Source organism: Sylvia atricapilla, chromosome 1 (assembly GCF_009819655.1).
Source record: "Sylvia atricapilla isolate bSylAtr1 chromosome 1, bSylAtr1.pri, whole genome shotgun sequence".
Lineage (NCBI taxonomy): Eukaryota > Metazoa > Chordata > Aves > Passeriformes > Sylviidae > Sylvia > Sylvia atricapilla.
The window spans coordinates 82,187,160-82,200,873 of record NC_089140.1 but is presented as its reverse complement, the minus strand read 5'-3'; the positions used below and the strand labels follow the sequence as shown (position 1 = coordinate 82,200,873).

At 37.5% G+C, this 13,714-nt stretch overlaps 1 protein-coding gene across 4 annotated transcripts in view; it reads left to right on the top strand.

Moving 5' to 3' along the window:
• Positions 1-13,714, top strand: part of TENT4A (terminal nucleotidyltransferase 4A) — a 59,181-nt gene that overhangs the window by 33,529 nt on the left and 11,938 nt on the right. For all 4 annotated transcript variants that reach the window (XM_066326704.1, XM_066326695.1, XM_066326686.1 and 1 more), the window contains exons 9-10: positions 2,161-2,261; positions 2,512-2,684. In XM_066326704.1, the coding sequence (XP_066182801.1) occupies positions 2,161-2,261; positions 2,512-2,684 (274 nt within the window). The remainder of the gene's footprint in view (positions 1-2,160; positions 2,262-2,511; positions 2,685-13,714) is intronic.

Here is a 13,714-nt window from a genome sequence, read left to right as displayed (position 1 = left end):
GACCTTCTAACTCTGAATTTCCTTTTTGCTGCCTTTATAGCAAAAAAGAGAGTTTAGATCTTTGATCTCGGTCCTCTTTGAAAGGAACTGGTGAGAGAACATATTCCCCCGTTTTGTGCATGCAGCTCTGCCACAATTGTTGGTGTAGTAGTCACTTCACCCATGTTGCCTATTTGATAGCGGACATTTTTGCTATGTCAGTCGCCCAGTCTGATAATAATACCAACCTCTATTGATCATTCTGCTTCTGCTATATCAAATCATTACTCTTGGTTTTTGTGACTCTTTACTTCTAGGAAAGTACTCCAAGAAGCATCAGGCTTCATAAACTCCTTACATGTAATAAGCTTGTGTTGCTCAGCCTGTGTTCACTTTCTTGTTCCACTGCTGCTGGTAGTTGTGAAATTTATGTGTAATCCTAGAGTAAAAGCTCAGTTCTTTCTGAATGCCTTCTCAGATGAAACTTTTTAATTGCAAGATTTCCTTCCCTGTCCTGGTGCTGAGGAAACCCAGCTGGTTCGAAACAGCTGGTGCATGTTTGAGTCCTGTGGCATTCTTCTCTTGGAAACTGCAGCTTTAGGGCTGCAGCTGAATCTCTGCAGTTTTGGTCATCTCTGTCTTCATTCTGCCTCCTCTTGCTCAACTTACTCTTTGAGACTGAGAAACCAGAACTGCAGTGAGTATTTAAAGTGTTGTTTCATCATGGGAGTATACATTAACAAAATGTGTTCCTCTGATTTATTTGTTCTTTTCTTAGTGTGCTTTGCTTAGCTATTGAACTGTGGTTCCCAACGTATGATCTGTTATAACCCAGATCTTTAATTTCTGAGTGGTGACAACCACACCTTTAATTCTGTTCTGTATTTAAAATTCAAGATTTTATTATCCAACATGCATTATTTTGTCCACATTACATAATGGTGAATGATGTGCATTCTGTCCTGGCGGCCGATCTGCAGTTATTGGACTTGTAATTTAGATGATATTACTTGATTCAGTGTTTGCTGGACCGACTTTTTCAGCTAACAGTAACATGTCTTTAAAGCTGGAACGCAAACATGGAACATGTGGTATTTGGTCTTGCATGAGATAGTAATCACTAGGATAGCAGGAGAATTATTGCTACCTAAAGTGTCACTATGAGACCTAGTAAAGGTAGTCTTAAGTATATTAGGGTTTTGTATGTCCTGCCTTCCCATTGTACACCTAAACAAGCCAAAACAAAATTCCCGTACAAAGTACCTTCATGATGTGAAAAACAAAATAAACTTCAATGTAACCATTGAAGATTAAAAGAAATAACATTACCTGCTCCTCAGTGGTAAATTTGCACAGCCCATTTTTGTACAATGGTCATTTCTTCATGTATCTTGAGTGTGGAATTTATAGTTAGTGTTTCAGTGACTAGTCTCTGGTGAAAAGAAAGCTTGAAAATTTATTTGTCAAACAAGAAGACAGGTCACTCCTGCTCAAGAAGTATGATTCAAATAGCTGAATGTTGGGAAAGTGTGTTAGAAATACAATACTTTTTAACTGGTCACTGTTCAGCAGGACCAGGTAAGCTTTTTCTCTGAGCTTCTTACTGTTACAAATTTATTGAAATTCTACCTTGTTTTGGAGCCAGTCTGTTTCATCTTCCACTACTTCAGGATCCATGGTACTTTCTTTACAATTGTGGGGGCCTTAACACCTTTTAAGTTGTTTTGTAAACCAGAAAGAGAATTAGTGAAGATCTGTCTCCAGTCAGTCAGTTGTGATGCTGGGATGTTTTTTTGTTTTCCTTGCGTCCCATATCTGTTTCTAATCTAGATTCTGTGGAAAAAACTTTCTGTATGGAGAAATGCAAGAACCTTAAATTGGTTTTATCAAATATACTGTTATCAGCATGTGCATTCTTTATAGTTTATGTGCACTCCATTTAGAATTACAGAGTAAAAATCTTACCTATGTGTTGCTGCTTGCATGTTAGTATGGTAGAAGAAAAATAATATAAGTGGTGCTTCAGTAGATTAAATGGTGTGCTAAAAGAAGGTTCAAAAAAAGCCTTTGGTTAGGGAATATCTTAAACTGACTTCTAGTGTCATTTCATAGCTTGTTAAAATGCTTGCAAATATGTAACCAACAGTCTTTGTTTAATACTTAATTGAAAAATTTTTTTAGCACATTAGGTAGAATCATCAAAGTGACCCAAGAAGTGATTGACTACAGGGCCTGGATTAAAAAGAAGTGGGGGAGCAAAATTAATTTATCACCTGAACTTGGTAGGTATAGCAGGAAACCAACTTAAAATTTTTTCTTGAATTTGATGTAATTCAAAATACTCTTACCTTAAAATTAATCATTCAGCTATACAGGAAAAGATAAAAGGAACTTGTAACTTTCTAACCCAAGATTAGTTTTTTCTGAGCCTGTTTTTAAATTAGCTTGTTAAACTGCAGCTCTTCTTAGACTTCAAGGCCCATGTATTTGTATTCTGTGATCTTAAATTATACTTATGTTTTCTGTTAACAGATAATAGGTTGAAAATAAGAGACCAGATAGCTCTCTGCAACGGAGAACAGCAGCAGAACAGAGACTCTGAACCATCTTACAATCAACACTTGGCATTGTCATTGGCTAGTACACAACAGTTATCCTCTGGTTCATCTGCCTCTTCTGTGTCATCACTCTCCAGCAGTGACATTGTAAGCTTTTTCTTTTAATGGGTTCAACTAGTAAGTAGCAGAGATTATCTTCAAAGCCTCAATTGATACAATAGCAGGTAATGTGATACTATCCCCGATGTGCTGCAGCAAATCAGTAATGTCCAACGCTCAGAAAAATTACTGAAATCAAGTATTTTTTAAAATTAAATAAATGGCTCTTATTTCCATCCTAAATCTTTGGTACCCTTTGTGGTAGCAGTTAGATGTAATGAAATATAACAACCCAACTTAACAGTAGCTAATTAAGTAGAAGAGGAGAAATGTCTTCATATATCCTTCCATTAAGTAAAATCTTCCATTGTCAAATTCTGATCCTTGTTCTCCATACCTGAAATTGAACATGAACATAATATTGTTCTGTGAAGGTGAATAATACTCATTATTTTCAGCCAAGCAGTGAGTTCATGTTTTAGTGGTAACAGGGCACTTGCATAAAACATTATTGTCAGCTTCCTTATTTTAAAGTAATTGCTGGGCTTTATTATAACTTCCTGGAAGAGGAGGCTGCCATCTCTTGAGGTATGTTCCCAGACTCTTTAAGGTTCTGCTAGGTGGCTTTGTTTTGGTATAAAGTTAAATCAGTGCAGAATTAGGCAGTACAGATTATAAAGCACAGCACTGCAAGGTATGAGCAGCTCACTGTAAATCTTCTGAAGTATTTTATCATAGGTAGAGGCATTGATGGAACAAGGTATCAGTCAGCTATGACAGTAAATAACTGGATGATGTCAAGAGAGGTCCAAATACACATTTCTTGACTGCTTTCAAAAGCTAGTCAAATACAGAATTAAAAATTGGGAAATAAAAAATTAGCAACTTCTTAGGAACAAGACCTGCCTATATATGTTCTGGTTACTTCCTGTAATTACTATAAGCTACTGTTTTTTTGGTGTTGAATTGCCTTTTTATGCCACCTTAAGTAAACAAGACCAATGTTTTAGTTGTATCATGTGGCTAATGAACAAAGAAGAGCATGATACTTACCAGTGATACTATTAGCCATGCTCCTGGTTTAAGTAAATCAGTGGGAAAGATTTTGCTGTAATAAGTTTTATGAAAAATGCAAATATGTGTTGATTACATTGGGAGTGCACAATATTGGGTGTTGAGTTGTTATGAACTCCCCTTAATCCTGTTTAGCCTGATGGTGAAAGTGAAACTTCATTGTCTGATGCCAGGGAAATTAATGAAAACTGAAAAGGAAGCTCTCAACAAGATAAAACTGAAATAAACTTGGACATTCACAAAGTAAAAGTAAATGCTATTTTTTCAAACAAAACCCTGTGTCCATGTCCTTGTGCAAAAGGCCAGGTCTTATATTGGCATTATGTGCTTAGCAGGCTGATAGCATGTTATCTTAATTTAGAATGGAATGGCAGTTTTCTGACAAATGACTGATGAATTCATCCTAGTCTTACTTAGGTGTGTGAGGAGGAGAAAGCTGTGGCTGAGCAGTCCTGAGCTGCACCTGATTCAGGCAGAGACGCCTATTCTGCCATAGTCAGGTGATCCGTGCCATGATCTAGCACATTGCTGGACCCAGGTTGCAGCAGAGGAACATGTGGCACATGTGACAACTTGGTATTCGTGCCAGAAATTCTGATACATTGTTAGCAGGCATTGTGTGGTGAGCTTTTCTGTCAGCTTCAGATGAAGGTAATTATGAATATGGCGCATCACATCACTTTAGAGTTAGATGCAGTGTTACCTCTGTTCCTGTGGAAGATTTGTTCTTCAGGAAGGGTTCTGTATTTATTTAAAGTTAAATAATTTGAAATTTTCTGGTACTGGAAGACTGAAAGGAAGGTATAGATTGTAAAGAAAATGCAGGAAACAAGGAGACCCTAGAGTTACAGCTTGCTGACCTCTTCCCAGTAATTAAAGTTTGATTTTAATAGCAAGATACTATTCCCTATGTCACTATTAACCTTAAGTGCAAAGTCTACATTAAGATATTGTTTCAGGAGGTGTGTTTTTCATGACTGCAGATTATCTTTTACTGTGTATGAGGTGCAGGATGCTATCTGTTACATTGTAGGGGCTAGATAGCCTATTTGCTTTTCTATTTACTGCTAAAGTTTCACTAGTGACAGGGATCAACTGCCTCTGGTCCTTTCTGAGTTCTACCTGCCAGTATAGTAGAAGTCAGCTTACTTGTGTTGAGGAAGAGGAAATAGGCTTGAAAACCTATGACATTACTTGCTCACATTGCCCCTCTCCAGCCATCCACTGAAGTAGTTGTATTTTGAAGGCATCACATCAGTGTTCACTGGTGATAAATCTGGAGGCCTTGCATATATTTGTCAACATGTCCTGGAAATAATATTGCAGTATTGCCCACAGGGATCCTAGAATTTTTATTAAACCCTATAGTCTAATAGTTGGTTGCAACGCAGCGTACTATATGGTTTTTAAAGGTTTGCTTCCTTGGAGTTCTGGCAGCATTACAGGTTTTGCATTAATAATTTGTAAATATGACTCAGTGGCTGAATAGATAATTGTTCTGGTGTCTTGGACTTACAGGTCTGTCAGCTAAAGCAGTGGTTATAGATTTATTCCAGCAGCAGCAGAACAGAACAATAACAAGGAGCATGTTGTTCTCAAGGCTGGATTGGCATAAGCCAGAGCTGATATTTAGAAGCCAGCCTCTCAATGTCTGTGTATCCTCAGAAAAATAGAAAATAAGAGCTTACAGTTACTGCCCTGAGTTCTCCATACTGGTGGCAGCCAGCCTTTTAAAGATGAGAACTTAAATACCACTGAGGAACAAGAGAACTGTCTCTTTAAAGGACAGTCTTCTCTTTCCCCATTTATTCTAGAACTTATGTGCTTTTTCTCAGCATACCATCTGAAACTCAGGAATATGTTTGCTTCTGTCTTTGGACATCTAGGACTAGCTTGCAGGAGAGCATGATTCTGGGCTGTTGTCTACACAGCCCAAAATTAGGAACTGGTTCTAATGAGACCAGACCATTATTTGAACAAAAGGTATCCTTTTATGGATTTTCCAAAGCAGCAAAGCTTTTTACAGAATGCCTTAGTCTAGCACACTCTGGCCAGTGGAATTCTAGCCATGCTGTCTTTAGTAGGTGTTCTAGCCAACTGCAAAATCTTAATCACAAAAGACAGCTTTTCAAAGGGCCAGTAATTTAGGATCAAAGCCCAAGAGAAGCCTGTCTTTGGATATCACTGTAACTATTAGCAGGAGAGCTGTTCAGTTTATGGGGTTGTCTTACTGTAAAAGTCAATACAGAGCTCTGACTCACTCAGCAGTCAAAACTTCTAATGCAGTTCTGTGCAAAATATTGAGTGTTAAAATTCCTGCCTTGTTACCTCAGCTCTGTGAAGAATATAAGTATTAGTGATCAGGAATGAACTAAAGAACACATAATAAAAAACTTTATGGATACAAGGAATTTAGTTATCAGAATATATTAGACAGTTCATATATTTTTCTTGATTATGTTAATTATCAAACTGGTCTATATAGTAAGTCTTCTCTTAATGAAGCTTTCTGCTGATTTCAAATACCCTATGCTGTCCTGAAAAAAAAGCAGGCATATTCCTCACGCATGCGAGCAGGTAAGTTGTATAATACCATGCATCCCTACATGATCCAACAAATGTTGAAGTGAATAATGGAAGATGCTTTATAAATGTCTTTACCATCAAGGACAGTGCAAAGTGTGTGAATTTTTACTGTATGTAAGCCAGATTCAAACTGTTCCACAAGAGAAAACAAGCCTCTGGCATTAAAAAAATCTCACCTTCATACTGATTTAAGTGATTGCTAGGAGAATGTGAAACCAGATGGAATGCGCTGTGTTCACCCCCAGCTCTCTCCTTGTTTTGGGTAGTTGTAGATGTCAGTCTCACAATCTAAGCAGTGACCAAATTCCTTTTGAAAATGATATTTTGGTTGGTTGTTGGGTGGTTTTTTTTCTGGGTACATTATTTTTCATTCTGGACCTGCACTCTGTAACTGGTGACCAGGATTTCTTGTTGCTTAAGCACTGTGGCAAAATGCTTTTCATCAGCTCAGGAAGCCCTAGAGCAGTGCTAGAGAATATCTACTGCCTGATGAACAGTCTCTGCCAAATAAGAAATAATCCTAGCTATGTTTCTGCAATCTCATTTTGGTCTGGTTTGATTTCTGGTGCTAAGTATGATCTGCAGTTCTGATGATTGTTGCTAAATAAAGCTTAACACTTTATGTGGCAGAGATGCATGCATATCAGTAGCAGATAAAATGGCTCAGGAAATTCTTAAAGCTGTTTTCTGTTACCTTATGGATATATAATGTTGTATCCAGTCCATCAACTGCAAGTTGTCTGTAAGAAGTTTGATTCTAACAAAATTCATACACATTGCCTTAGTCTTTCTGGTGATAATGTTGTGTGGGCTTCTATGCTGAGATTATTTTGTGAAGACCTCTGAGTTCTCAAGACCACGCAGTCATGCCAAGGCAGTTGAAGTTTCAGTGAACAAGATATCCCTGTAGTTTAGCTTTGGAGATGACACAATCCTTGCCACTTTTTAACATTTATACAACCTTCTTTCAGACTACTCTTGAAATTTTAACTGTAACCCTTGCAGTGTTATAAAGCTTGTCATCAGAGTATCAGTGCTTGATTTGCCCATGGTTCAGCTCCCTCAGCTAGAGAATGTGCTGAGCAGAACTTTGTGTTTTGTGAATCTGTTTTTTCCCATATTGAAGTATTGAGTATTCAGTACCTTGATTGTATGCTTACATTCTGAGACTAATACATAAATATGACTGATAAGAATAAGACTCATTATTCTTAAAGTTCTGCTGAATGCACACAAGAATCCACACTGATTTTTGGAACTGTTACCTGCTTTGCAGTAATTATGGCTTTGTACTTGAGCTCAACATACTTAATAAAGTTATTAACCATCTCACCTTCCTTCCTATTAGCCAGACTGAATTTCAGCTTATTAGCAAGAACTATTTGTGCTTCCATATTCACAGAGAGAGGTGATAGACATATCTTGTCTGGATAAATGTTGTGCGTTTTTAAAGTGATTAAATTTGCAGGCTTGAGGCATGCTTGTATGCAGTAGAGGGACAGACACTTCAGAATATATAACAGCTCTTCTTGTAAAATCTTTTAACAGTCTTTTTAAATCCATCTTAATGATTGATTAATTTGTAAAGTTGCAGTCGAAATTGTATGTATAAGGAAGGGGGGCAAAAGGAGGTTGCCTAATAAAATTCTCAGCCTGAGAACAAGAGCTATACACAGTTTTCTCTCTTCCTTCTACATGCCTGAATAGTCTCGTGTCCTAGCCAAAGTAACTATTCAAATATGTGTGAATAGTTGATCAGCTTTGTGTAGAATAATGCAGGCTTTGTCTTAAGTTTCCCCCCCTTCCTGAGCAAACAGAGGCAAGTTCTTTAAGAAGTGTCTTGATGTTTAGCCTTCAGAGAGATGTAAGTGCTGACTTGCAGCAGCTTGTCTCCAAATAAAGCAGTGGGCAACCCTGACTGCAGAGACAAGGACAACCTGGTGTTACTGGGGAAAAGCATTTAATTGACATTTCCCTTGGGGCATTTAAGAATTGAAGCCCCCAAATCCTTAAAATGCCGTTCTTTTTTTTATTTCTTGCTATGCACATTGCTATCACTTTGTGTGGATTAGAGGAGAGCAAATTTTTCCAGTGCTGCTTTTGCCTATTTTCCTCTTTTCACTGTATAGCCCCACATTTGTTCTTGAGGTTTTTAACCTGTATCTCTGCCATACTGCCTTACACTGATCTTCAGTTCTTCTGTAGCAGTTCCTTGAGTAGTCTCCTCTCCACATCCACTTGAAGTAAATTTCTGCAAAGCTGCAGGAGGCACTATTTTGAATTCAAAATTCTAAAGTAATTTTATTTAATAAGTTACTCTAAGCAGCAGAGGGTACAGAGAGAATCTGTAATTCAGCAGGTGAAGTGGGATTTTACTGCTGTGAGGTTAGTAAAGGGGAGAAGCATATAATTTTTTAAGAGTTGACTTCAGACTAGTTTCTAGTGGCAAAGTCTAAGCTGTAATCTTGCCATATCTTAATATTCCCTCCCATGAAAAAAAAAAATAATCACCTAGGTACCTAAGCCATTTTAAGATGGAAGAAAACCTAAACTCAGTATTAATAGTCTAGTATGGTGAATGTTCAGCTTTCACAATGAGTCCTGTAATTTACTGCATACCTTGAAAATCAGAGTGGAGATATTTCTTTATTGTTAGCAGTACAGACCAATTGAAAGTCTGTGAAATAGGAGTATTGGGGCAACTGGGGAAGTTTTAAATTCTGCACTTTTGGGACCTTTTTTATTTATGTCGGGTTATCTGAAATACAGTGGGTATTGATAAAACATGGAAAAAGCTTGCAGTCAGACCTCTCAGGGTATAATGAGGTGTGGTTGAAAGGGTACTGGGCTTGTGTTTAATCTGGTAGATACTAATTAGATAATGTTTTCAGTTGTCTTTCTGTAAAACAAACACTAATTTGCTAAGTGCTTTTAGAGGATGCATTTTTTTCAGTTTGCTTATGTATCCTGTGTTATTTTATTTCTCCCATTCTGTAATCACAATATCCAAGATAATTTTCTTTTTGTAATGGGAGGCAGAAAAACTAACCAATTTCACCTTAACTGAAGACTTACTGTCTATAGGCTGGCCACTGGAAGTGGAGCAACTGTATTGATGCAGATTATCTTGTGACCTTCCATAGAAGTAGAAATTTTGTTCACCTCAATTCTACTTTATTCATACCATAGTTGAAGTTATGGCTCCACCTACCAAGAAATGAAATGGCTCATCATGTGGCAGAAATGGGATGAGGGCAGGGGGTGATCCTACAGTCACCTTTGGAAGCATGGTGGTTTATCGAGCATAGTTAAATATGCTGGGGCTGAAGCTGTGCAAATGAGAGCATGCACTGAAGTTCTTCTCCTGTGCATGGCCCCAAACTATGAAATGTCTGAAGTCCTATGGTATTGCTTTATGTTCAAAGGAATGTGGTTTTGCACTTTACTAAGCCAATTCAGTAATAGGATGCATTTGCTAGCCAAATATCTTTGCTTTAGCTGCTCCTGCTTTTCTGAACTGGGATTCACCTAATCCTGTGGTGAGCTGATTCAGAAAATGAAACTAGTAAAAAGGGGATTACTGTTCTGTGGTTCACCTCTGAATTAGCACATAGTAATGTCAGATGCTAATGCAGGTGTAATGGAGAAAACTGGAATGGGAAAAGAGGCAGACTGACAGCCTCTTTTCTGTTAAATCACTTAATTTTAAGTAAGGAGAGGAACACTTGAAAATGTACAGTATAAAGTGCTAACTATAAACAACAATTTTCAGTTCTTTGCTTTCAAAGATGGAACAGAGTTTTTACTGAAATGATCATTGTTCTCTCACAGCTTCTAGTTCTTGAATGTTGTGGGAAAGAGAAAAAAATTGTTTAATTAGTGGAAGAAATTTTGAGGGTGGAAACAATAAGGATCTTTTTGCCAAGACTTTGGCAGTTCATTCTTGGAGATGGGGGTGAAAACCCAAATCCATCACATTATCAGGAAACTTGAGTTCTGTTGTTTTAAGGTTTTATTTTTGAATACTGGCTTTAGGATAGTAGACTCCTTTAGCATTGAGCCAGACTTAAACATACTGGGATCAGGAATTAATCTTAGGCAACTTCAACTCTTAAGAAAGCACACTGTCTTGGAAATGGAAAGCTGAAATGGTAGTTGTTATTAACTGAGAAGTTACGAGGTATCTTAAGCCTTGACTTATTAATGGAATTGAAATAAATTCTTATTGCCAGACCTAGTTAGTAATTTGGCAAGTAAATATTCTCTTGATGTTGGGGTCCTGGGTCTTTTTATAAGAGGAGATGCATTTTGCAGAAGAGTAAATGATTTTACTTTTTCATCCTGTGTCAGGAAGAGGAGTCTGGATTTCAGTTCTGCATCTTGCGTATGACTGCAGCGTTTCACTGTTTCTGTCTAGGCAGAAGTTCACTAGCAACACTTGAGTTTCTACATATCTTCTATAATTTCTTTTCTCCAGCATTAGAGTCCAGTCCTCAGTAATCAGAGCTGTGAGTAGTAGAAATCTTCCTTCTGCATACTAAGTTCTTAATCAAAAAGTTGAAACTGGTTAAAGAGCATGTTTTAAAATGGAAATGTCCTAGGAGGATAAACCTGGATTCGTTAGTCTTTTTTGGTTTCCAAACCCAAATCTTCAGAAGATACTTTCCTGGCAGGATGAGGTACTGCTACAAGGTGCAGTCTTATAGCTTTATCCCTACATTATCTGCTAGAATCAGTTGAGAGATCTTGCCCTTTTACTGAACATTTATCTTTTTTAATGTGACCTCCATAGCCCTCACCCTAGTTGTGGCCGGAGCTTTTGGCTTCCAGATCTGTACCTGATGTATCCAAAGTATTACTTCCATATATTTACTTGTAGATCATCAGAACTTCTGTAGTGCTTCAAGTTTGCATGTTACACTTAAGAATATGGTTCAGAAGACCAAGAAAGATTTAATCCTTCAGTATAGGCCGTGCTTATGGAAAATCAGATTTGTTTACATTGGGCTCAGTTTTCTGATTGGAAGTCGAGAAGGGTAATGCTGTTTTTTACAGAAGGATTTTGATACTCTTGAAAACTCACAATATCTGCTCCATACAGTAATGCCAATGGGAATCCAGGATTGCCTTAGAAAAAAGATACAATCTGCCTTTATGAGATGTGTTTTAGTAAATAACACTTGTGGCAGAAAGTTACTATTACAAAATTAAAAAAAGGCAACACAAGCTTTGTTTGTGGTGAAATCTAACCTCAGTTAAATGATGTGATGCTCTTTTCTCTTCCATCTGCTACTCTTTTTCTTTTAAGCAACTTTTTGTTGCTCTGAAGCCCCTTAGAAATCTAATTAATGAGAATATCCCATCTGAGTTAGGTGTGTGAACCTTCAGGCGTATAATTGTATTCAATCAGAAGAGAAAGGGGGAGATCCTTTGAATGGAGACACTAAAATTGTTCTTTGATCAGGTTTGTGAACGCTGCATTGAAGTAGATTTGCACATTGGTTTGACTAAACAATAAGATCCCTTTTTCCATCCTATCTACTAGTTCATGGCTCCTTGTGAGCATTCTTAGAACTTGTCTGTTCATTTTCCTCTCTTCTCGTTAGCTTTTTAATACTTCCATGACCAAAAGGGTCCAAGGACTCACCTTTGTGGAGACCTTAGCCTGTTCCCACTGTGTTGATACTGTTGCATGGGCAAAGGAGAAAAATGCCATCTAATCCAGGCATCAGCTAAACTTAATTTTTGGTCAGTGCTACAGCATGTAGTTTCCCTCTATAATGAACATATTTCTTAAAGAGTGAATACCTGATCTCATAAACAAGAACTTTCTGCACAGATTCTTTTTATGAGTATGATGTGTCTCTAGTGAATTCATGATACACTTATCTGCTTTACAGAGGCATACTGTGACTTTTATCATTAGCTGAACTAATAGGAAAGCACCTCCTTTCTTTCTAGATCTTATTTTTTAGTAAGCACAACTTTATACAGACTAATAAAAGACTGGTTGTTCTAACAAATTTGTTTTATTGAGGACCCTTTCTACTCTGAGTATTCAATTCAGCTGGGGTGCAAGTTTTGCTTTGTAGTAGCTCATTGCTTAGGCTGCTCAGTATTCATAGTTGTTAGTCTCACTTTTATAATCTTCTTCCCCAAGAAAAGCTTTTAAAAATTTTCTTGTTTGTGTTCTTAAGCAGCCTGTTCTCTAACTGAAGAATCTAATATAGAAAAACAAGGCCATTTGAGGGCAAGTAGTAGTGCTGGAGATCTATTTAAAGTTTATGTGTTTTAAGTGAAGTCTTTTCTTCCAGGCAATTAATCTTTAGAGACAGAGCAATAGAATACTTCAGTAATTACTTCAGCAGTGAAGATCCGTGTTGACCTGAGCCAATAATGCCTTTTAATGTGGTGACTTCTAAACTACTAATTGGCCAACCCCCATCTCTTGTTATATTTGAACTTAACAGCTGGAAATGGAAAAACACTAGTGGTTTGGGATAAAGAATAGGTTTTTCCATTGTTTTAAGTTCAGAATGCTTTGGAGTTAAAAAAAAAAAAAAAAAAAAACAAACAAAAACAAAACAGCAGTGAAGCATAGGGAAACTACTTCTGCCATTATGTTATGGCTGAAAAATAAGTTTTACAAAAGTTTTTGTCTTCAAAGTTGTTTTAAAAGTCTGTAGCTTGCTTTCCACCTTTCTCAGCTTAGAAAATAATTGATCGTTTAAGAATTGAGGTAATTGGATGTTTTCAGACTTCAGTAATTCCTGTAAACCCCTGCATCTGGGCTTGCCTCCTTGCTGTTAGGTGCTCCAGACACACAGTACTTCAGCATCACCAGAATGTCTGCTTAGGATGCATCTGAGATGGCTCATGATCAGGCTGGAAGGAGGAAATATAGTAATCAGTGATATTAGTTCCATTGGAGTGTATTTTCAGTTATCCTGCATCCATCTTGGTTTCCCTCAAGAACTATCCCTCAGATTTCAGATGGAAAATGAGGAGAGCAGAACTCCCTGCGAGCAGTGGCGTGTGTGACTAGTATGTATATACTGGTCCAGACTGGCAGAGCATCAGCTTGTTTCTTGGTAGGTGGAGCCCTAACTTGCTGTTGCTGGGTAGAGTGGGAGAAGATTTGTAACAATTGCAGTGAGTAACTTTGCCATATAAATCCATACACTCCAGAACATGTTCTGAGGACCAAAGCTGTAGTGACAACTAAAATTCTTGCCCTTCTATCGCCCAGAGTGTTGCTGTTCTCGTTCTGTTTTTTTCTCAGCTTTAGTTCTTATCTTCTAGTTTGAATTTGCCAGAGACATAACTTTGGCTTTAGGTTTGTGCTGACTGGAAGTGACCTGTGATTGCCATAGACCTGTTGGCATTGTCTTCTCAATGGTGGTTCAGTTAAACTTCTG